This window comes from Carettochelys insculpta, chromosome 1, assembly GCF_033958435.1.
Source record: "Carettochelys insculpta isolate YL-2023 chromosome 1, ASM3395843v1, whole genome shotgun sequence".
NCBI lineage: Eukaryota > Metazoa > Chordata > Testudines > Carettochelyidae > Carettochelys > Carettochelys insculpta.
The window spans coordinates 288,767,853-288,790,462 of NC_134137.1; the positions used below are offsets into that span (position 1 = coordinate 288,767,853).

A 22,610-nucleotide genomic window follows, 5' to 3' on the forward strand; every position below is an offset into this window, starting at 1 on the left:
AGCGCCTCAAGCCGCAGTGGGGTCGCAAGGGATCAGCAACAGCTCCGATAACATGCGAGTTGGCTCGCTGCAGGGCGCACTTTAACGTCGTTTGAACACCAGCTGCTGCTCGTGTTTTGCGATCGGCCGCGCCCGCACTTGCCTCCAGCCCCGGTTGAGGGCAGCTGGCCGGGCGGCCAGGTCGGGGCGCAGGGGCTGCGCTGGGCTGGCGGCTCGGAAGCGGGAGAAGGGAGGACGGGGAAGGCGAGCTGCAGCGGCCGAGCGGGAGGCTGGCTGGGGAGGGACGGGCGCGGGTGGGAGACAGGACACGGTGAGTCCTTCCCGGCCGCCGCAGCGAGGCGCGAACAGCAATCGGGCTGCTCCGAGCCGCGGTGGCTGCAGGGGGCCTCCAGCAGCCCGGGGAGGTGCCTCTGCAGGCGCCGCCCCCTCGCCCGCAGTCACTAGGCGATGGTGCGGCCAAGATGGCGGCGGCAGCGTGAGCGGAGGCGGCTCCGCTCGCTCATCGCGGGGGGAGGCGGCGCGGGGATGAGCCGCGCTCCCGGGCCCTTTGGGTTCCCGTGAGGCTCGCCGGGAGGGAGCAGGCGGGCGGCGCCGGCCATGGCGGGGCTGATCAAGAAGCAGATCCTCAAGCACCTCTCCAGGTGAGGGCGGGGCAGGGGGCGCTCCCCTCCCGCGGGATCCGGGGCGTGCGAGGCCCGCCGGGCCCCCCGCTTCGCTGGGACCAGCAGTTCCTGCTGGCGGTGGGGCCCCGTCAGCGGCCGCGCGGGGCTGGCGGCTCTCGCGTAGGGCCGTGTCGGAAGTTCGGGTGTAAGCAGAACCCCCTGGGTTGGTGCCAAGCTGCGGGCTGCTCGGAAAGCCCCGGGAGCCGCCAGATCCGTCCGCCCCGAGGGGCAGAGGGTCTCGCTTCGGCCGGCCGAGGAGAGTCGGGGATGAGTCACAGCGGCGGGGCTGGTTCCCCTGCAGCCACCCCCGGGTCCCTGAAGCGTGAGCGTCTCCCCTGAGTGCTGCCGGGTACGGAGCAGCCTGGCCACTGATGGGGCTGCGCTGTGGCAGAGGACAAAGCTCGGGCTGTGCCCCTCTGCTCCAGCCTCCGTGTGGAGTTGGAAAGGGAGGCAGTGGGTGAGGTAATCGCTTTAATTGGACCAACTTCTTGTGGTGACTGGTCGCAGGGAGTGAGCCTGGTTTCTGTCCCGCGGGGGCTCATCTCCCAGTAAATTGTTAGTCGTTAAAGCGTTACAGGACTGGGCTTTTCTTCTGGTTAGCTACCAGTGGACTGGGCAGTGACCTCAGTGTCCCAGTTAAGACAAGGTGGGGCAGATTGTTACGCACAGATAGTTATCGCTGTTGCAAGGGACTAGTCGAGGCGAAGGAGTTGGGAAGGTGACTGGCAGGAGTGAGAGAGGGAAAACTGAGTTAGTCACCGGCCAGAAGAAGAGGGAGCAGTTCGGGTGTTGTAAATCCTACTTGACACGTTGTATGTGGGAGGAGCAAGCAACAGCATGGCTGATGTCATCCAGCCCGGTGTCCACAGTCTTCGCTGCCTATTCCCAGAGTTGCAGCACGTTTGTCTGGGATGACAAGGAATCCAGGACAGTAGTGAAATTCAAGCAGGGGCAGCATTTTACGGGGCAACTGAGTAGTTTGGGATTAAAAAAAAAATCCATGACTGTTGACTGTAGTAGAGATCTGGTTGGGTGACCAAAAGTGTTTTGAAATCCCATGCAGTTATGATGCAGAACAGCGTTGCTCATCTGTTGAGACCCTTGACATACCAGAATCAAAGCAATACATGTGTAGCCCCATGTGGATGTGAAATGTGAATTCTTTTGCACATACGCACGGTGCTGGCAGATGTGAAACAGTTTGTGCTCTCTGCATCTGACAGTTAAAAGATTACAATTTGTGTCCCTCTCTGTGACACTTAATTCATATTAAAGGTCAACTCTATTGTAAATATGCACTCAGTCTTGGGTGTGAACATGCATATGCAAACAAATGTGTGAAACATTAAGAACTATAACTAGCAATTCTGGCTGTTACAGACTGTAGTGAGGTGACCTGATTAATGAAAGGGTTTTTAAAATTCAATTCAGTTGTTTGATTTCACTGTTTTAAAAGGAGGATCCAAGAAACCACTGAATAGTCAGAATTTGTGGTGACATCATGACATTGGCAACTTTTCAGAGTTTGTGTTTGTGATTAGTAAAACTGCTCTGGAAAGCTACCCCTATTACTCCTCTTGGCTGTTCTGTATGCATCTTTCAACTCATTTATGATTTACAGAATATGCTTTTACTGCTGCCAGTAGTAATAAATAACAAATAAAAAGATGACCAAATGTACATCTGTGATGTATGTCTGTACCCACGCTTCATCCAGTGCTGCAAACCATAATCACTTCAAGAGAATTCAGCAGAAAATCAAAGCAACTTCTAAATCCTACATGGGGGTGGGGAACACTTCACTATGTCCTCCTACAGTTCCTCTGAAGCGTTGTTGCTCGAGCCCTAAAGTAGTACAGTTTTCACTCAAGAAGGTGAAATTCTGCTTTTTTGGAAGGTGACAATTTAAAAATATGAATCTACAGAAGTATTGCTGTTTTGACATGTTAACATCTGCTGGGGCATTGCAGCTTTTAGCTCAGAGGTTTTTTTCATATTAGATTAACATTTGAACCGTGCAATGCACAATACTTAACACAGAATATTTATTTCTCCTGTGACTTTAACAGGCAACCTATAATTTGCCTTAACACTGGGGGCATTTTTTTTAAAGTAAAGCTGCGTTTATGTTTTATCTGTTTTGGGGGATGTTTTTGTTAAATTAAAATGAAGTTCTTTTAAAATTACCGCTGTTCTTGTGTGTTAATATGGAGACCTATAAAAGTTATCAGCAGTTAATAAAAATGGAATCATGTAAATTGTTAGAAATTCAGTGTTAGAAGATTTGGGTCCAATGCCTCACTTATCAAAGCAAAACTCTCACAGTAGCCATTAGTGGTGTACAATTGAGAACATCATCATAATACAAAAAGATCTGCTTTATTTTGGCAGAGTTCAGTATCATAGCTGTTGAAGATAGCTGAATTATCTTCTGCCGTGTACATCAACAACAGATTTGTTACCTAAAATCTGATGCAAAACCTTGGCTCTCTCTACTTGTTAGTTGTGATGTATGAAGCAGAAATGATACTTTTTTTCTGATTTTTACGCTTGCATTGATGATTGAGAAATTGTGTTATGACATGAAGATAGTAGAACACTTTGAGAACAAAATTGGAATATCATGATGCCATTTGCACAGAATTACTTTGTTAATCGTGAGCATACATGGAATTGCAGGGCTTCATTTAGGGCTTGAGCCTCTATGGTAGTTGTTTATTCAACTTCTGGTGAAGTCAGTGGGAGTTGGTGGAGTTCAATACATGGCAAGATCAACTACATAATTTCCTCAGAAAGTGGTCGTTCCATATCTAAAGACCAAGAAGTTTCTAGTTCAAAGGTTCTAAGTTCCTGCATACAGTAGAGGTGTATTCTTTTCATAACACAACTTTATATCTCCTGGTTAAGAAGTGTCTCAATAAACGGTAGGCACCATGAAAAGAGAGAGAACCACAATCTTTATATTTTACATTAAGGTTGCATTTGGTACATGGGCTGCCTAAACATCAGCTATGTACTCAGTAGTTGGTTTTATAATATACACCCACAGCTACATACGTTAGGTCAGAACTGAGGCCTGAGATTATTTTTTGCTGTTATAGTATGTTCACTTTAGGGATGTAAAATCCTGTTTAATGAGATAACCAGTTAAATGTTAGGTTTAACTGGTTAACCATTAAACAGGTTGGGTGGGGTTGGGGAGGAGGTAGGTGGGGGCATTCCATCCCATCCAGATAGCACCTGTCCACAGGGATGCTCCAGCCCATTTGGAACTGGCTGGGCTGGAACAGCCTCCCCAGTGGCCACCCCCCGCCCCCCAGGCCATTGCAGACAGAGGTTATGTGGGCCACGCTGAAGTGCCCCCCAACTGCAAAGGCCTTGTGGGTCTGGAGCAACCCCTGCCCATGCCATGTGAGGGGCTGCTCCAGACCCTACCCATTAACCGTAACTGGTTAAGCCTCATCCAGTGGATGAGGTTTACTGGTTAACCAGTTACTCATTAACCTCACTAGTTCACATCCATTCCAATCAGGTGTGCACATGCAGCATGCATGATCATTGGAGAGGTTTTCCCTTAGCAGCACCCTTTGGGTCAGCTGTGGAGCCCTGTGGAGTGGCATCTCCATAGTACTCAATAGATGACCCTGCTGACCTTTTCCCCTTCTGTTCCTGCCAGCTACCCCAACAGAGGAGAAGGAGGATTGGCATTGGAATGGATGTGAACAGCATCTCTTGAAGAAAAAAAAATTACTTGTCTTCTCATAACTGTTATTCTTCAAGTATTTGTTCAGGTTGATTCCAGTTGTGTAACTCCTAAGCTCTCCCCTGGAGGCGGTATTGGAGAAGGCATCTCCAGTAATTGGAGAACTGCTCTGCCAAAAGTAGCATTGTTGCTGGCATGCTGGATAATGGTGTAGTGGGAAGTGAATGAGTGCACTGATTATTAGGTTGCAGCTCTGCAAATTTCCTGAATTGGAATCTGATCTAGGAAGTCTGTTGAGGAGGCTTAGGCTGTTGTTGAATCTGCTGCAATTGTGGGAGTTCGGATCTTGGCCAGTTCACAGCATGTTTGGATGTAGTCCCTAATCCACGAGGAGATATGCTCAGAGGAGGCCTGGTGCCCTTTCAGCCTCTCTGCTGACCCAGGCCCCTTCTTTTTCTGTTATGTGGTCCTATTAGTGCTTGCAAGAGCCACACACCGTTCAGTGGAGTAAGTTTTAATTGAAAATAGAAGTTCTAGCATTTAAAAGTATGAAGGAAAAACTTTACAAATTTAAGTCAGTGCTGTTTTGTTCGAAGTAGCCCTGTATGTAGTGAACCCTCCCATTTATCATAATGCTTAACAATGGCAATTTAAAAATCACATTTCTATCTGAATCTTATCTGCTGCTTTTACAAATAACATCTAAGTGGGTTTACTGCTTCCCATAGCTAGCTTGACAAGCCATTTTCATCTTCTGGTGTCAAAAGCCCCATTTTTATATTAAATGACTTTCATAGAAATCTCCAGTTGTACCTTTCTCATTCTTGTCTATGACAAACAGCTGATAAAATGCATATATTGTTGATACAGAATTCTGTAGAATACTTAAAATGAAAAAAAAATTGGTGGCATAATTTGAAAAGCTTTCTGCATCAGATTTATAGTACATTTAATCGAACAAGTAGTACAGGTAATAAAATACTATTATCTTTTTTCATATTTATTTCAATAACTGCTTCTGTTTTAGAAATTGCTCACAGCTGATGGAGTGTCATTTGCTCCAGAAATCAGGGAGAATGTAGGCCAAGTTTATCAGAAAGGACGTGAGGCACTGATCTAATCCTGTTAAGTGTCCTACAGAAATACGTGAATTGCACATCACTGTGTTTTAATGCCAGTGAAGTATCTCTGTTGTGTGACATTCATCCCATCAAGTAGCTGGCCCATTAGAAGATACTATTTCACTCACCTGGGATCAATATGATTACAACAAAAGCCATTGCATACTTTGAAAGAGTTGAGATAACTCACTTGGGGAGTGCTTCAAGATTGCATGGATAGACAAGGATCACCTTGTAATTGCTTCTCTGGATTCTATGGGTGCTTTAGTTTAGTCGCATCCAATCTTTATTCTCAAGATCACTTATTTGATACTAAGGGCATTCTATCCTGCCTTTTCCCCAAAGCCCTCTCCTGATCACTCCAGTCCCCCGACCCCCATCACTCACTCTGCCCAGCCCTCACTCACTTTCACCAGGCTGTGGCAGGGGATTGGATTTCAGGACAGGTGCTGGCTCCGGGCTGAGGCTGAGGCTGAGGCAGAGTGTTGGGGTTCAGGAGGACATGTAAGGTGTTTGGGTATGAAGGGGTAGGGATCAGGGCTTGGACAGGTGTTTAGGGAGTAAGATGGGGCTTGGTGCTGCTGGCTTTGGCAGGAGGTTGGTGTGTGATCTGTTGTGGGGTACTCACAACTGGTGGTTCTTCTTCAAGTGGTCCCCGTGGGTGCTCCACCGTAGGTGTCGGGCTCGCCCTGGCGCCGCAGATCGGAAAATCTCCAGCAGTCTCTGTCAGGTTGCGCATGCGCCGATGCGCGTCGGTCGTTCGCGCACTTTCGGTTACGTGCACGATCCAGTCCCCGCCAGTTCCGTCTCAACTGCCAACGGCTGCAGACGGAATCCGCTCCGGCTCCAACACCTGAGACAGATAAACTCTGTTTTACTTATTGATAATAGTTATAGTTATAGTTAATTGTTATTTAGTTGTTATAGTAAGTTAGTTTTACCATGTACATAGTTTTTAAAGGAAAAGGGAGCGAGAAAAAGGACCGAGGCGGCTGCCTTCGGGCGGGCCCGCTGTCTGAAAGCCTTCAACATTGTTTATTTAACTGTTAACGGTTATCGGTTGCTGCTTTGATTCACTGCTAAGTGCCCTGTTAGCACTTAAGAACCTTAAAGACTTAAAGCTTAAACAATGTCCTCACCGGGCTTTAAAAAGTGTGAATCATGCCGGGAGGCCATGCCTGCCTCAGACGGGCACAGTAAATGTATTCGGTGCCTCGGGGAAGCCCATGTCCCCCAAAAGTGCCCTCATTGCTCTAAGCTAACAACTAGAGCTCGAAAGGACAGAGATGAGACTCAGAATGTTCCTTTTTGACAAGGCCCTTCAGCCTGCGACATCGGAAAAGCCCCATAAGGAGGGCTCTTCAGGTTTGCACAAGAGGAAGGCGGCCTCTCTGACCTCCTCTGTGCAGAAGAAGAAAAAGACTTCACCAACTCGATCCCTGCCAGTTACCTCTATGAGCGGGATGAGTGGAACACGGGGCCCGGGCCCGCTGGCCTCTTCTGCTGAGAAGGCCGCGGTGCACGTGTCCATGCAGGGGCCTCCAGCTCTTAAGGAGGCGGCACCGAGGGCTGTGCAGGCACCGGAAAGGTCAGCACTGGCTGCTGCGGCACCGAGCCTTGCGGCACCGGAGCAAGAGCACCCGGCACAGAGCCCAACGGTGCTGGACGAGACTTCCCGAGCGGCACCGAGGACAGTGGCACCGAGCGCGGCACCGGGGGCAATGGAACCCAGCACGGCACCGACTACGGTGCTGAGCCCCCCGGCACCGATCAGAACACCTGCGGCGCCCGAGCAGGGGAAAGCGAAAGCAAAGACCCGGCACCACAGCCCCTCCCCTGAGGTCATTACGTTGCCATTATCACCTCGCTCTCCCCCAAAGATTCAGCAGGCAGCAACTCCATCAGCCTGCCGCAGGCTTCCATCCCCATTTCTTCAACCTCCATCTCTTGGACTTGGACATTTTTCACCAACTTCAAGCAGGGATCCCTGTGAATACTATCACAGGGGATCCCTGCCTATGTCAGTGTCATCTCGACGGTCACGCGATTCTTCACATCACCTCTACGCTTTCAGGTCGTGGTCCAGGTCCCCATCACCGGGCCCTTGCCCTTGTTGCTATGGCCGTCATTACTATACAGGACATTGAGACAGGAGCTCTGGGTCTCGGCGTAGATCCCCGTCAACACCTTGTCAACATCACAGCACACAGCCTCAACCTGGGGGAACACCACAAGTTTCCCAGTCAGAGACTGGTTCAAAGGATCTGGAACCCCACCTGGAAACCTTAAAAGTGCAACCATGTGAACAGAGTCAGGAACCCGAGGACTTGGAGGAGATGTATCACAGCGATGCCTCCTCGTCCTCCCCAGACGAAGCTGTTGTTCATGGAGATATCTCTCCCCCAGATGACCTAAAGCAATTTCAAGAGCTGTTCAAAAGGGTGGCTCAATCACAAGACATTCAAGTGGCGGAGGTGCAGGAGAAACACCATAAGCTCCTCAAAAACCTCAGACCTCTGGCTTCATCTAAGACAGCCATACCACTGGATGATGCGATTATGGAGTCAGCCACTAACATATGGCAGACTCCAGCCTCCATCCCTCCTACTAACAAGAGGGTGGATAAGAAGTACTTTGTCCCTGCCAAGGGCATGGAATTTCTGTTCAGTCACCCACAGCCTAATTCACTAGTGGTTGAATCCTCGCAACACAGAGCCAAAACGTCCCAGTATAAATCCGGGGAATCAGACAAGGATATAAGGAAATTAGACCTCCTCGGCAGAAAGGTTTATTCATCATCTACCTTACTGCTACGGATGGCGAATTACGCCGCTCATTTGTCAAACCACAATTTCGACAACTATTCTAAACTTACCTCCCTCATGGACTTCCTCCCAGAGGATAAAAAGCCGGTCCTCAAAGCAATCGTCCAAGAAGGCTACGCAGCTTCACGAGCAGGAGTCCAGATTGCCTTGGACGTAGCGGACACAGTGGCTTGTTCCGCAGCCACTGCGGTGGTAATGCACAGGGAATTGTGGCTCCAGATGTCTGGCATTCCCAAGGATCTGCAAGTAAAAATCTCAGATCTTCCTTTTGACAGGCAGAAATTATTTGCGGAATCAACTGACTCAGTTCTACACTCTAGTAAGGACTCGAGAGCTACACGTAGGACCCTGGGTATATATACCCCGCCGTACAGGAGAAAGAAGTTCTACCCTCAGCAACGGCGTTATAGTTATCAACCACAGCGCACTCATTTTCAACGGGGGTATGATCAGGGGTGCCAACAACAGCCACAACAGTACAAGGCTCCTTGACGTCGGCCACAGCAGGGCCGCTCCCCCTCCGGACAAAACATAAGACAGCCGGTTTGACGGGTATGTTGGGGACTGCAAAACCAAGACTGTCTCCCAGTGCCAATCTCAACATATGTTTCACCATCGACTCAAGCCATTCTACTCTCAATGGCAAAGCATCACCACAGACAAATGGGTATTGGAGATTATAGGCATGGGGTACACAATCCCTTTTCAATCATTGCCACCACCGAATCCTCCCGCCAGGCCCCTTCTCAGGGATCCCTCTCACCACATAAAATTAAAACAGGAGGTGGACCACCTCTTGTTCATAGGGGCGGTGGAGAGAGTACCGGAACAATTCCAAGGCAAAGGTTTCTACTCCCGGTACTTCCTGACAGAGAAGACGACAGGAGGTTGGAGGCCCATCCTGGATTTACGGGCCCTCAACCGGTATCTGCGCAAACAGTGCTTCAAAATGACTACAATGGCTTCCATAATCACGGCACTGGACGATGGAGACTGGTTTGCAGCCCTCGACTTACAGGATGCATATTTCCATATCACAATTCATCTGGTGCACAGACGTTTTCTCCGGTTCACAGTAGGCAAAGAACATTTCCAGTACAGAGTCCTTCCATTCGGTCTCTCTTCGGCGCCCAGAGTTTTCACCAAAACCCTGGTGGTCGTGTCAGCGTACCTACACAGACAGGGCATCTTCATTTTTCCGTACTTGGACGACTGCCTGCTGAAAGAAACTTCCAAAGTGGAGGTCTTACAGATGATACGCATCACCACAAGCACATTTACCTCACTGGGCCTCATCATCAACCTCTCAAAGTCAAAAACTGAGCCCACACAAAATATAGAATTTATAGGAGCCCGAATAGACTCTGTTACATCAAGGGTATACTTGCCCGATGCCCATTTTCGCGCCATCGAATCTCTGGTACAAGTAATAACATACAGCCCCACTGTTCCAATCCTAACATGTCTACAATTGCTGGGGCACATGGCGACCACCACGTTTGTGGTACAAAACGCCAGACTACACATGCAAGGCTTGCAGCATTGGTTGGCGACCATGTACAAACCATCAGCCCATACCGTTCACAGGATGGTATCACCCACAATGGAGGTGCGAAGGTCACTGGCATGGTGGGCAAGCTCCAAGAACCTACTAGTAGGAGTACCTTTCCGCCAACCGCAAATTACTGTTTTTCTCACAACAGATGCATCCCATATGGGATGGGGGGCGCACAGGGACAACAAAGCCACTCAAGGTTTATGGTCCCCTGTGGAGAAGACACTGCATATAAACATACTAGAGCTCAGAGCAGTGTTCAATGCATGCAGACATTTTCGGAATTACCTGCATGGGAAAGTAGTCGGGATAAATACTGACAACACCTCCACCATGTTTTATATAAACCGACAAGGAGGGGCCAGATCTTGTGCACTCTGTGTGGAGGCTGTCTGGTTGTGGAACTGGTGCATTGCCAACAACATAACCCTAAGAGCCTCATACTTGCCCGGTGTCCACGATGTAAAGGCGGACCAACTCAGCAGACACTTTTGCACCCATGCATGAGTGGCAGATCCATTCCAACCTGCTCCACCGAGTGTTTCACAAATGGGGGTTTCCCCAAATTGATTTGTTCGCCACTCACAACAAGAAGAAATGTCTCCAGTACTGCTCCAGAGCGGGCATAGGACAGGGATCCTTGGGGGACGCCTTCATGATCCCATGGAAGGGCCCTCTACTCTATGCGTTCCCTCCCACAACACTCATACACGAGGTTTTGGAGAAAGCCAAAAGGGAGAGAGCACGCATGATACTCATAGTTCCAACCTGGGATCGACAACAATGGTTCCCACTGGTTCTACGCATGGCACGTCGCCGGCCGTTTCCCCTACCGGCAGTACTGGACCTTCTCACACAGGCTCGAGGGTCAATACTGCATCCGCACCCGCAGGGACTCCGCCTACAGGCATGGCTAATCCATGGCTCAGCGCCCTAGAGACTACATGTTCAGAGGGAGTGAAGCAAGTCCTGGAGTGTAGTTGGAGGACTTCCACCAGAAGGACTTACGAGCACAAGTGGACGCATTTTACCTCCTGGTGCTCTTCCAAGCAGTTGACACCTCTGGACGCCCCTATAACCACAATTCTGGACTACCTGCTAGAACTCAAACAAAAGGGGCTCTCTCTATCCTCGATAAAGGTTCATCTCGCGGCCATATCAGCTTTTCGACACGAAGAGGAGGGAGCAACCTTATTCGCCCATCCTGTTGTCACACGCTTCTTAAAGGGGTTGGCAAATCTGTATCCCCCTCGGAAACCGATACCGCCGTCATGGAGTTGGGACTTGGTCCTCCACATGCTTTCGGGACTGCCCTTTGAGCCGTTGGCTACAGTTCCCCTTCGGTTACTTACAATGAAGACAACCTTCCTTCTTGCAATTACATCAGCTCGCCGGGTGAGCGAGCTTGCAGCAATAATGGCCACACCGCCCTGCACAGTGTTCTCAAAGGAAGCGGTGGTCTTGCGATTACACCCAGCCTTCGTTCCAAAGGTCTCTTCAGACTTCCACATTAATGAATCGATATTACCCTCGTTTTATCCTAAGCCTCACAACTCAAGCAAAGAGGCACGGCTGCACTTATTAGATGTGAGAAGGGCGTTGGCCTTTTACATAGATAGAACTAAGCCTTTCCGGAAAACGGACAGACTCCTGGTGTCCCTCGCACCCAGGTCGAAAGGGGAAGGCCTGTCTTCACAGAGGATTTCAAACCACATTGTGTCATGCATAAGAGTGTGCCATGAGCTTCGCAAGACTCCTCTGCCAGTTCCGCCCAGGGCTCACTCCACTAGAGCGATGGCGGTGTCGATGGCCTTCTTCAAGGGAATCGCGCTGAGAGACATGTGCAGAGTGGCGACTTGGTCATCCTACAACACTTTTTTGCCAAGCACTACGCTATCCACCGGATGTTTGATGAGGATACACGCCTGTCGACAGCAGTCCTTTCAAGGGCAAGCTGCTCATAAATCGGGTACCCACCTCCTTTTTGGGGGGGGGGGGGGTTACTGCTGGGTAGTAACCTACGGTGGAGCACCCACGAGGACCACTCGAAGAAGAAAGAGAAGTTACTCACCTGTGTAGTAACGATGGTTCTTCGAGATGTGTCCCCATGGGTGCTCCACTACCCACCCATTCCTCCCCACTTCGGAGCTCTGTTTCATATTTTTCAGGGACATCCGGAGTGGTTGATCAGGAACTGGCGGGGACCGGATCGTGCACGTAACCGAAAGCGTGCGAAGGACCGACGTGCATCGGCGCATACGCGACCCAATGGAGACTGCTGGAGATTTTCTGATCTGCGGCGCCGGGGCGAGCCTGACACCTACGGTGGAGCACCCATGGGGACAGATCTCGAAGAACCATCGTTACTACACAGGTGAGTAACTTCTCTTTTCTGGTGGATGACACGGTGAGACTAAGGCAGGCTTCCAGCCTTCCCTGGACCCATGCCACTGCCAGATGGTGGCAACTTGCTCTTTGGGGTGAGGGACACATGGCTCTGTACTGCCTCTCTCTGCTGGTATTGCTCCCTCAGCTCCCATTAGCCACAGTTACCTGTTCCTACGCAATAGGAGCTGGTGTTCCATGCAGGCAGGAGCAGCATGCTGAGATCCCTGACTCCAAACATGCCCTTTCCTTGGGGACATGACCATGCTGTCCACTTCACAAAAAATCACAGAACTGGAAGGAACCTTGCGAGGTCACTGAGTCCAGTCCCCTGCCCTCTGTGCTGATACAGTAGTGCTAAGAATTATGATGTAAATATTTTTTCCATTGTTTACAGCCTAGTGATCACTGATGGGGCATGAGTACAGTAAACCCTGGAGTTACATGGGGGTTGTGTTCCTGCAACCCCCACATAACTCAGAGTTTTGTGCAAGTCAAGGGGAGATGAGAACCAGGCTGCAGCCTAGTGGTCTGGTCAGTTTCCTGGCTCCCTGAGTGGCGAGCTAAGAACTAGGGTACAGCTGGTTCCCATCTCCCTGCCACTTGCAGGATCTGGGAAACTGACCAGCCATGTGCTGGTCAGTTTCCTGGGTTTCGCAAACAGTGGGGAGATGGGAACCAGGCTGCCACTTGGTTCCCAGCCTCCCCCGCCCCGCTACTTAGGGGACAGGGGAAACTGACCAGCCATGAGCTGGTGAGTTTCCCAGGTTCCACAGGTGGCAGGGACTTGGTCAGTTTCCTGGCTCTAGCCAGTGGTTCCACAGGTGGCAGGGCCTTGATCAGTTTCCTGGCTCCAGCCAGTGGAGGGGAGCCGGGATCCAAGGACAGCCTGGCTCCCCTCCACTCCTTGGAAGCTGCTGCCTGGTTCCCAGCTCCATGCCACTCTGGAGACCAGGAAACCGCACCTGTCAGAAGCAGCAGTTGTCAGGCTGCTGCCCCTTACAGAGCAGTTTCCCGCTTCTGTCAGGGGTGGGAGTCACATTAACCCATATCTCAAGGGTTTACTGCAGTTTGTGTTAATGTCCACTAGTCCTTCAGCACATTAACAAGACTTCTAACATTGAAGATACATACATTTGTACCAAAAGCCATTGGGGTTAAGAGTAGTTCAATGAAAACTGTGATTAATCATAATTTTAAAGTCAAATTAACTCAAGTCTACTTTACCTAAGTCCTATTGTCCTTGAAATGGAGACCATGGGTACATCTAATTTCCCATATAACTCAAAGTCAGTGTTCACTTTGACTCTCATTTTCCCTATCTGTAATGGATTGTTTGTGTTCTCTTAGCTCATATTCTTGGATTGCCTTTGGTGAGCTCTGTAATGAGTTGAGCCAGGCCATTAAAGCAAATGGCATTTGCGTTGTGCTTCAGGTATTGTCTGCAAAGGGTATCTAGATCCATTTTCCCCATTCCAGAGTGTGTGTGCTGGAAATCCTCCTGTTACATTAACTCAGTGTGTGCTTGTGGTTACATCACAATGGCTATGTCTACACTAGCCCCAAATTGATGCGGCTCGTCCCGACAGGGCTCCTTTTCGAAAGGACCCCGCCTACTTCGAAGTCCCCTTATTCTCAATGAATAGGGTCCTTTCGAAAAGGAGCCCTGTTGGGACGAGCCACGCGGCGGCAAGCCGCGTCAATTTCGAAGTGCTGCGGCTGCCTGCATGCTAATGAAGCTCTGAATATGCATTTCAGCGCTTCATTAGTAAACTTCGAAATGGCCATTTGCGTGGCCATTTTGAAGTTTGGGGCTAGTGTAGACACGGCCAATAACTCAGTGAATTCATGATATTAATAAATTATTATAGGTAACTCCACATATGATGTAGTTCTCTATTTCTATCTTTTCGTTTTTTGTTCTTCACAACTGTATTTTTATTTGGAATTATTTCCTGTAAGTAAACCTAATATTAGATGATTTTGCAAGGAGTTTTAAAGGGTCTTTTATAAAATTACATTAAATTAGAGCTTTCTGTTTTTAATAACATTTGATGTTACTATGGGAGCTTGATGTGAAACCTGGATTTGCCAGTATTCCTTTATTTTGAAAGGAATGGAACTAAAATGGAAGGAGTTTGCTCCTCTGCTACTTTACATGTTAAATTTACCAGCTATATAATGTATGGTAAAATTCACCTGTTACAGTAAGGACTAAATCTCTGTACCTATGTAAGTTAAGATAATTGTGTATGATACTTCAGAATGTAAACTTATCGCCTGTGGAATGGAAGTCTATCCAGAAAGATTTCACCCTTCCATGACTTGTATTGAATTGTCTGTTTTCGTTTTTCTCAGATATAGGTAGAAGAGATGGCCTGGTTTGATTTGTCTTAAAAATTCTTTGTACTAAGTGCCTACCTCAGTTAATTTATTCACATAGGGAGAGGCCAGAAGGAGCCCAGGAACAATTTTGTTTTCCTCTCCTCTCTGTATTTATTACAATTAAAAATAGCTTCAATCAATTTTTACAGTATTTTATTAGGAGAAAAAATATCCTCAGCTGAAAAATTAAATTAATCGTACAGAGCCTTAATTACAACATTGTGGTTGTGTGATTCATATAGCCCAGTGGTGGTATTTTGCAGGTCATTGGGATTTTTAGAGGTACATAAAATCCAGAAATTCTGGTTGTAGAGAATTTGGGCTTTACTATAATTTGGTTTGGAAATATTTGGAGTTTTTTAATAGAATCTCAAGTTACAAATTCTTTGGAGATGGAGATTGTTTACAACTTTGAACAAAACATAACAGTTGTTTCAAAATTTTAAAGATGAGCAGTGACTTAATACAGTTTGGCTACGTCTACACGGGGATGCTACATCGAAATAGCTTATTTCGATGTAGCGAAATCGAAATAAGCTATTTTGATGAATAGCGTCTACACGTCCTCCAGGGCTGGTGCCGTTGACATTCAACGTCAATGTTGGGCAGCACCACATAGAAGTAGGCGCTGCAGGGGAGCGTCTACACACCAAAGCGGCCCACATCGAAATAAGGGTGCCAGGAACAGCTTCAGACAGGGTCACTGGGCGGACTAGCACTTCCGGGGCAACAGCAGTCCGCTCTCTTAAAGGGCCCTTCCCAGACACACGCAGCCTGCACAGCACGCGGTCTGCAGAGCCACAAGCACGCATACCCCGTGGAAGCAGCATGGACCCCCAGCAGCCAGAGGTCCACACAGCCGCCCCTGCAGGAGCAGTGCTTGCCCTGCTTAGTGCCATGCAGGAGGCAGCTGACCATCTTTTATTTGAGGAAGATGAGCTGCCCCCAGGGGATGAGGAAGCAGCCCCAGACCTTGCTGCCCTCCCAGGCCCCCCCCGCACATGCCACCGGCTGTGGAGCTACCCCACGAGCACGAACTGGTGGGAGCGGCTGGTGCTTGGTGAGTGGGACAACGACCGCTGCCTCCAGAATTTCCGGATGAGCCGGCAGACATTCCTGGAGCTCTGCCAGTGGCTCACCCCTGCCTTACGGCACCAGGACACCTCCATGTGACGTGCCCTCAGCGTCGAGAAACGGGTCGGCATTGCTGTCTGGAACCTGGCCACTTCAGACACCTACAGATCCATGGGGCAGCAGTTCGGCATGGGCAAGGCCACCGTTGGGGCTGTCCTCATGGAGGGGGGGGGAGCCCTTGGGGGGGGGCCAGGGGTGGAGGGCCAGACACACCCTGCACACCCCTCACCAGTGCTCTCTCATGTCCTACCCCTGCAGGTTGTCTGCGCAATCAATGCTTTGCTCCTCCACAGGCTCGTGCGGCTTGGGGACCCGGATGCTGCCATCGCGGGGTTTGCCAGCCTGGGCTTCCCAAATTGCTGTGGGACTCTGGATGGGACCCATATCCCCATCCGTGCCTCGGAGCACAACGGAGGACGCTTCCTCAATAGGAAGGGATACCATTTCGTGGTCCTCCAGGCCTTGGTGGACAGCTGAGGCCGCTTCCTGGACATTTATGTTGGCTGGCCTGCCAGCACCCACGACGCCCGTGTGTTCAGAAATTCGGGCCTGGGCCGCCGGCTGGAGGCGGGGACCTACATTCCCCAGCGGGAGATCCCTGTGGGGGACACCACCATGCCCCTCTGTGTCGTCGCAGAGGTGGCATACCCCCTGCGGCCCTGGCTCATGCACTCCTACACGGGCCATGTCACAGCCAGCTAGGAGCGGTTCAACACGCGCTTGAACCATGCGCACCAGGTGGTCGAGTGCACTTTTGGCCACCTCAAAGGGCGCTGGAGGTGTCTCCTCACCCCCCTGGATGCAGGCCTCACCAACATCCCCCAGGTTGTGGGCATGTGCAGCACACTCCACAACCTGGTGGAGAGCAAGGGAGAGGCCTTCTTCCAGGGCTGGGCTGTGCAGGCTGGCAGGGCTGACGTCCAGCCACCCGCTGCCCCCAGTCGCTAGGTCGACCCTGAGGGGATCCGGGTCTGGGAGGCCCTGTGGACCCATTTTGACCAGGCTGCGGGGTGAACGCTGGCAGGACCAGCTGCGGGTGAGCCACCCACTGCAACCCCCCATTCTCCACAACACTCCCTGCCCCCATGCCCACGCCACAGAGCGCCCGAGAGCACACCCCCGCAACTTTTCTTTGAAATAAATGGAAATGTTGTTTCAAACAAAACAGTGCAACCTTATTATTAACAGAAGAAAAGGGGGGGAACTATGTACATGGGGGGGCAGCTACTAAAACGGGTCCAACAAAAATTATTTACAAATGGGGGAATATGTACAAAGGGGAGGGGGGTGGCACGTGCTCGGCCCCGCACCCTAATGTCCAGCGCCCGGTGTTGGAGGGCGCGACCCACCTCTCGGCCGGAGCCCTGGTCGAGGCTGGGTGGGGACCAGGAGAACTGGCAAATACGGCCGGCCGGTGTCCTCAGGCCCATGGTCCCCCTTGGCGGCAGGCCCCAGGTCCCCCTTGGCGGCAGGCCCCAGGGTGGCAGACTGTGGAGGGACGGCGGGTGGCGCGGCGGGCAGAGTGGTGGTGGGGGGGGGCCAGGTGCTGCGCAATGCGGTCAAAAGTGCGCATGAAGGCCCCCCAAGCCTCCTGGCGCCAGGCCAGCGCTCGCTCCTGGAACTCTAGCCGCCGCTCCAACACCTCCAGCTGACGGCGGAGGGTCGCGAGCAGCTGGGGGTCCGTGGCTGTCCACGGGTGGCTCCTCCGTCGGCCTCGTCTTGGGGCTGGTCTGTGCTCTGCCGAGGGGCTGGCCTGCTGGGATGGCCCCAGTGGGCTCTCTGGGACCACGGACACCTCGCCGGCGCTCTCCGGGCCCTCCAATGGTGCAGCTGTGGAACACGGGGGAACAAGAGTGGAGACAGGCATTAGTGTGGGCCCTGACCCGTGGCCCTTGTCTCCCCACCCCTTTGCTGCTGGTTCCCCATCCCCATCCCCCAGAGATGCTGCTGCTGCTGCTGATGGGTGTCCCCCCGCTGGGGGACCCTAGGTTCCACTCCCCCCATCCCCAGGGATGGGGCATGGCACTGTCTTGCTGGGGGGCAGGGGCTGATGCACTCTTCTGAGGGACATGCCACTGCTGTCCTTGGGGCCATGGTCATCTGGGCGTGTGGAGGGCCCTGGTCATGTCTCTTGTCCCCGCCCCTTAACCCCGGGGGTGTGCACCTGGGGGGTACATTCCTGACGGTCCACTCCCACATTCGGGGGACACCCATTGGGCAGACGCCCTGCTGGAGCTGCGGGACGGGAGGGCGATGCGGAGCCCCCCGTTGCTGGAGGACTCCCCCCTTCCTCTTCCAGCGTCCTGAGGTGGGCTCCTGGGGGAGCCCCTGGGCTGCAGGGCTTGCCTCCGGGGTGGACTCCGTCTCTGGGGCCTGCTGGGGCTCGTCAGCTGAGATGTCAAGAGTGGCCGGGGGGGAGGAGGTGTACCGGGGTCCCAGGATGGTCCTGAGCTCCCTGTAAAAGGGGCAAGTGGCGGGGGCGGCCCCAGATCGGCTGGCCGTGTCCCGGGCCCCGGGAGTAACCCTGCCGCAGCTCCTTAACCTTACTCCTGATGTGGTCAGGAGTGCGGGCAGGGTGACTCCGGGCAGCCAGGCCCTCGGCCAGCCGAGCGAACACTTCCACGTTCCGCCTCTTGCTCCCCATTACCTGCAGCACCTCCTCCTCGCCCCAGAGCCCCAGCAGGTCCCGGATCTCGGCTTCCGTCCAGGAGGGGCCCTGCTGCCTCTTCCCTGGCTGGCTGCCAGCCTGGGAGCCCTGGCTCCCCTTGGGGGGAGTGCCCTGGGGGCGCTTGGGGGGCTGGTTGGCTGCCATGGGGTGCAGGATGGTGGCTTGGGACTGCAGAGAGACGTGCAGGCTGGGCACATAGCCGTGCTGCTGCCTGCACGAGCTCTCAGGTTCCTGCACAGGAAGTAAGGGGGTGGGGAGCTTTAAGGGGCTGCTGCACGCGGCGACCGTAGAGCTCAGGGGCTGGAGAGAGCATCTCTCAACCCCTCAGCTGATGGCCACCATGGAGGACACCGATATTTCGAGGTTGCGGGACGCGGATCGTCTACATGTTCCCTACTTCAACGTTCAACGTCGAAGTAGGGCGCTATTCCCATCTCCTGATGGGGATAGCGACTTTGACGTCTTGCCGCCTTACGTTGATTTCAACTTCAAAATAGCGCTAGCCATGTTTAGACGTGGCGGGCACTATTTCGAAGTTGGTATGGCTACTTCGAAGTAGCCGGCTCGTGTAGACGCGGCTTTTGTGTGTTTGCTAAGTGGGAGAAAACTTCTGCTTTTAATCATATAAATATAAATGAAGGAAGAACAGAAATTGTTTCCTTAATTTGCCAATTCTTTTTTTAGTCATTTACTTTTATAGTATTGTACTGTATTTGCTTCTTTTTTGTGTTTGCCTCTCTCTGGGCTTGTCTACACATTCCCCCAGCTTCGAAGGGAACATGTTAATCAGGGTGATGGGAGATTACTGATGAAGTGCTTCCATGACTATGCAGCACTTCATTAGGCTAATTCTCCCCTGCAGCAACTTCAAAGTAGCGCAGACACTTGGAAGTACCGGTGGCTACATGCATGCTGGCACTTCGAAGGTTGACATTTCAAAGTTGCTGTGAGTGAGAATTAGCCTGATGAAGTGCTGCATATTTATCACAGCACTTCATTAGTAATCTGCCATCACCCTGATTAACTTGTCTCCTGCAAAGCTGGAGGCAAGTGTAGACCCAGCTTCTGCTGTGTGCTTCTGGTTCTGAAGTAGGCATGTGGTGCAGTCAGTTTGTAATTCTGGTGTTCATAGCTCTGAATGCTATAACTCAATACTATAAATATATTGAGCAATTTACATATTTTCAGGCTATTATTGAAGTGAAATAGCAAGAATTATTCATTGGTAAAGGAATTCTTAACTAGTAACTACATTTCTAGTAGTAATTTTTAAACTAGCTATAGATATTTTTGTGTACTTAAAAGGGAAAAAGCTGTTCAATTTTTAAATGGTATTTTGATTGATTTAAAAAAAAAATCCTAGAAAGCAGCTAATGATTTCAGTTTGACATGTTACTTGTTACTTTTCTAATATAGTAATCCCTCTAAATATGCTATTTCAAGTTGCGCTTAACTCAAACATCCTGCTCCCCCCCGGCCCTGGCTTAACCCTCCCTTCCCAATTCCCCACAGCCGGGCTTACCACCCGCCCACTGCTCCGGCTCACTACCCAGCCCCAGTTGAAACACCCCCAGCCACCACCACCCTGGTTCAAACCCCTGCGCGCCATTCGAGCTCACCACCTCCGCCCCGTTTCATCCCCCCCCAGCCTGGCTCACTCCCCCCCCCATGGTTTCAGCTCAACTCCACCCCCTGCCCCCCCCCACAGCCCTAACCCACTGCCAGGCTTAAGCCCCCAGCCCCGCTCCTGCGGCCCCAACCTATTGTCAGGCTTAACCCTCCTCAACTGCCCCCCTCTTTCCCCAACCCTAGGACTTACCTTTCAAAAGGAGTTGCACATGCTCATGCTGCTTCCCTGGCTGCAGAACATGCATTCCGTTGGGGAAAAAAGCCACCCCTGACTTACGTGAAATTAGAGTTACGTGAGAATGAGTGGAACAGAACCCTCACGTAACTTAAGGGACTACTGTATTCTAAACCTGAGTACAAATTCTGCAAATGCTTAACCATGCACTTTTGCTCACGCAAGCAATGCCATTGAAGGTAATAGGATTACTCATACTTACGTTAACCATGGGCATAAATGGTTGCAGAATAATGGCCTGGATTGATGATACTCTTCTAGCTGTCTGATGATGCTGTCTTTGAAGCAATTCCTAGAGAAGTTGTAACAGTAATTGGAATAACTGCCAATGCTAGAAATCATATCATGTGCTATGTTTAAATCATTACATCTTTTTGGATTTTCATACAGCAGACTTTGTCAGCAAGTATACTAAAAAAGGAAGGGTTTTGACATTGTGTCCAACCCACACACATGCTTCTGTATTGCAAGGAAACATAGAATTGTATGTTGTATACCTAATTATAAAGGTATTCAGCATGCTTTTAATTTAAAACATTTTTATTTTAGTTTTAATTTGCAGATCCGGTGACACTCAGGACCATCCTGGATGTTTTGTCTTTCGCTCTAGTAGCCCAGCATGCTCTCAGCTGGTGGCATTACGTAAGCCACAGAACTTTACAGCAGCCCAAATGAATAAAGAATGTTCTAGGCCTGATTTCCATTTACATCTAAAGTGTACGTTTAAAGTGAGCATAAGTTATAAAACACTCGGATTAAGGTCCCTTCACGAGAACAGTGTGAAGTGGATTTTGTGTATATGAGAATCAGGCTCCTTTTGTACTGTTTTAAGGTTTGAAATAACTTTTAATATCCTGGTTGTATATCCTATACAATGGAAATGTCTAAAAAGTTGCAAATCTATGCAGCAGTACCAAAATTAATAACTTCCAGAATTTAGCTTTATCCTTTCCTATTTATGTACTCTTCAGGCTCTGGAGTATCACATGGACTGTTAAATATAAATGGATATACATCAGACATCAGGAATGGCAGCATACTTAAACCTGTAGGAGGGCACTTCAATCTCCTTGGATACTCAGTTACAGATTTAGAAGTAGCAGTCTTACAACAACAACAAAAAATTCAAAAATAAAATGGAGAGAGAAATCTCTGAGCTGCAATACATTTGCAAATTTGAGTCCATCAACCAAGGATTAAATAGAGGCTGGAGGTGGCTGGCCCCTTACAAAAGCAGTTTCTCTGTGCTGGAAGTTCACATCTCCACATTAGAATCTGACAATGGGCCACATTCTATTCCTCCCGCAACTGATCTGACTTGTTTTTTCTCCTCTCTTGATGTACACTACTGATAATAGGCCATTTTCACCCTGACTGAATAGACCAAGTCAACTCTGGCCCTCCCTTTTACTGAGACCTGCCTCTTTAAATAAAATACTCTTCTGAAACCCTCCTTCCCCCCCACTCATGTGTCTGATGAAGCGGGTCTTTGCCCATGAAAGCTGATGCTCCAAAATATCTGTTAGTCCATAAGGTGCCATAGGACTTCTTGATCTCGAAAATGTGAGCAACAGATTAACATTCTGACAAATGTCTAGATTGAGAACTTCCAGCTTTGCTGTTGCCATAATCCCAGGTGGAGATGATTCTTGAACAAGAGAAATGCTATAAAACAGGAAGCAAGTGACTCAGATTACCTCTTCCCTCTCATCTCTACTCACCAAATCAATACCAGTTAAAAGACAAAGGTGGCATCTTTGAACGGAAGTGGTTATGTATGACGCAGCCGGATTGCTGTAAGCACGTGGCAAGAGAAACCTTTTTGCTTTAAATTCATTTAACTTGTTAAGTTACCTTTTAATTTGTTTTACTTTTTACTTTCTGTAACCAATTCTGATTTTTCTGACTCTGTAGTTAATGGTAGGATTGCATTAACTATACTGAAAGATGAATCAACACTGGATCTGTTTATGTTGGTGGAGATTTGATGCAAAAAGTTAATTTTGTTAAATTTAAAGTCAAGTCTTAACGAAAAAGTGTAAATGTTTTGTTCAAGAGAATTCTTGCATTAACAAGTTAGCATCGATCAGATATCTATGTCATAGCTGGAGAGCCTGACTCTCCACTTCCTCCAAAAGACAACTTATTTGAAATTGTCATGCTTTAAAGACCTAAAGAGAATGTATAATGAAAACAATAGTGAAATCAATAGTTCTAGTTTCATTACAGTGGAAAAAATGGCACCAGTTTAGACAGAACACGGAGCCATACTCAAAATCATTCCTTTTATTTTTCAATCTAAAACACA

At 49.8% G+C, this 22,610-nt stretch overlaps 1 protein-coding gene across 2 annotated transcripts in view; it reads left to right on the plus strand.

Moving 5' to 3' along the window:
• Positions 1–463: 463 nt before the first annotated feature.
• The window catches only part of BLTP3B (bridge-like lipid transfer protein family member 3B), a 120,496-nt gene continuing 98,349 nt past the window's right edge, over positions 464–22,610 (plus strand). The window contains exon 1 of one of the 2 annotated variants that reach the window (XM_075011302.1): positions 464–641. In XM_075011302.1, coding sequence (XP_074867403.1) covers positions 598–641 — 44 coding nt within the window. In that variant the 5' untranslated portion in view covers positions 464–597. Of the gene's footprint in view, positions 642–12,146; positions 12,241–22,610 lie in introns of those variants that run through there. The other variant, XM_075011308.1, reaches the window with a different exon arrangement.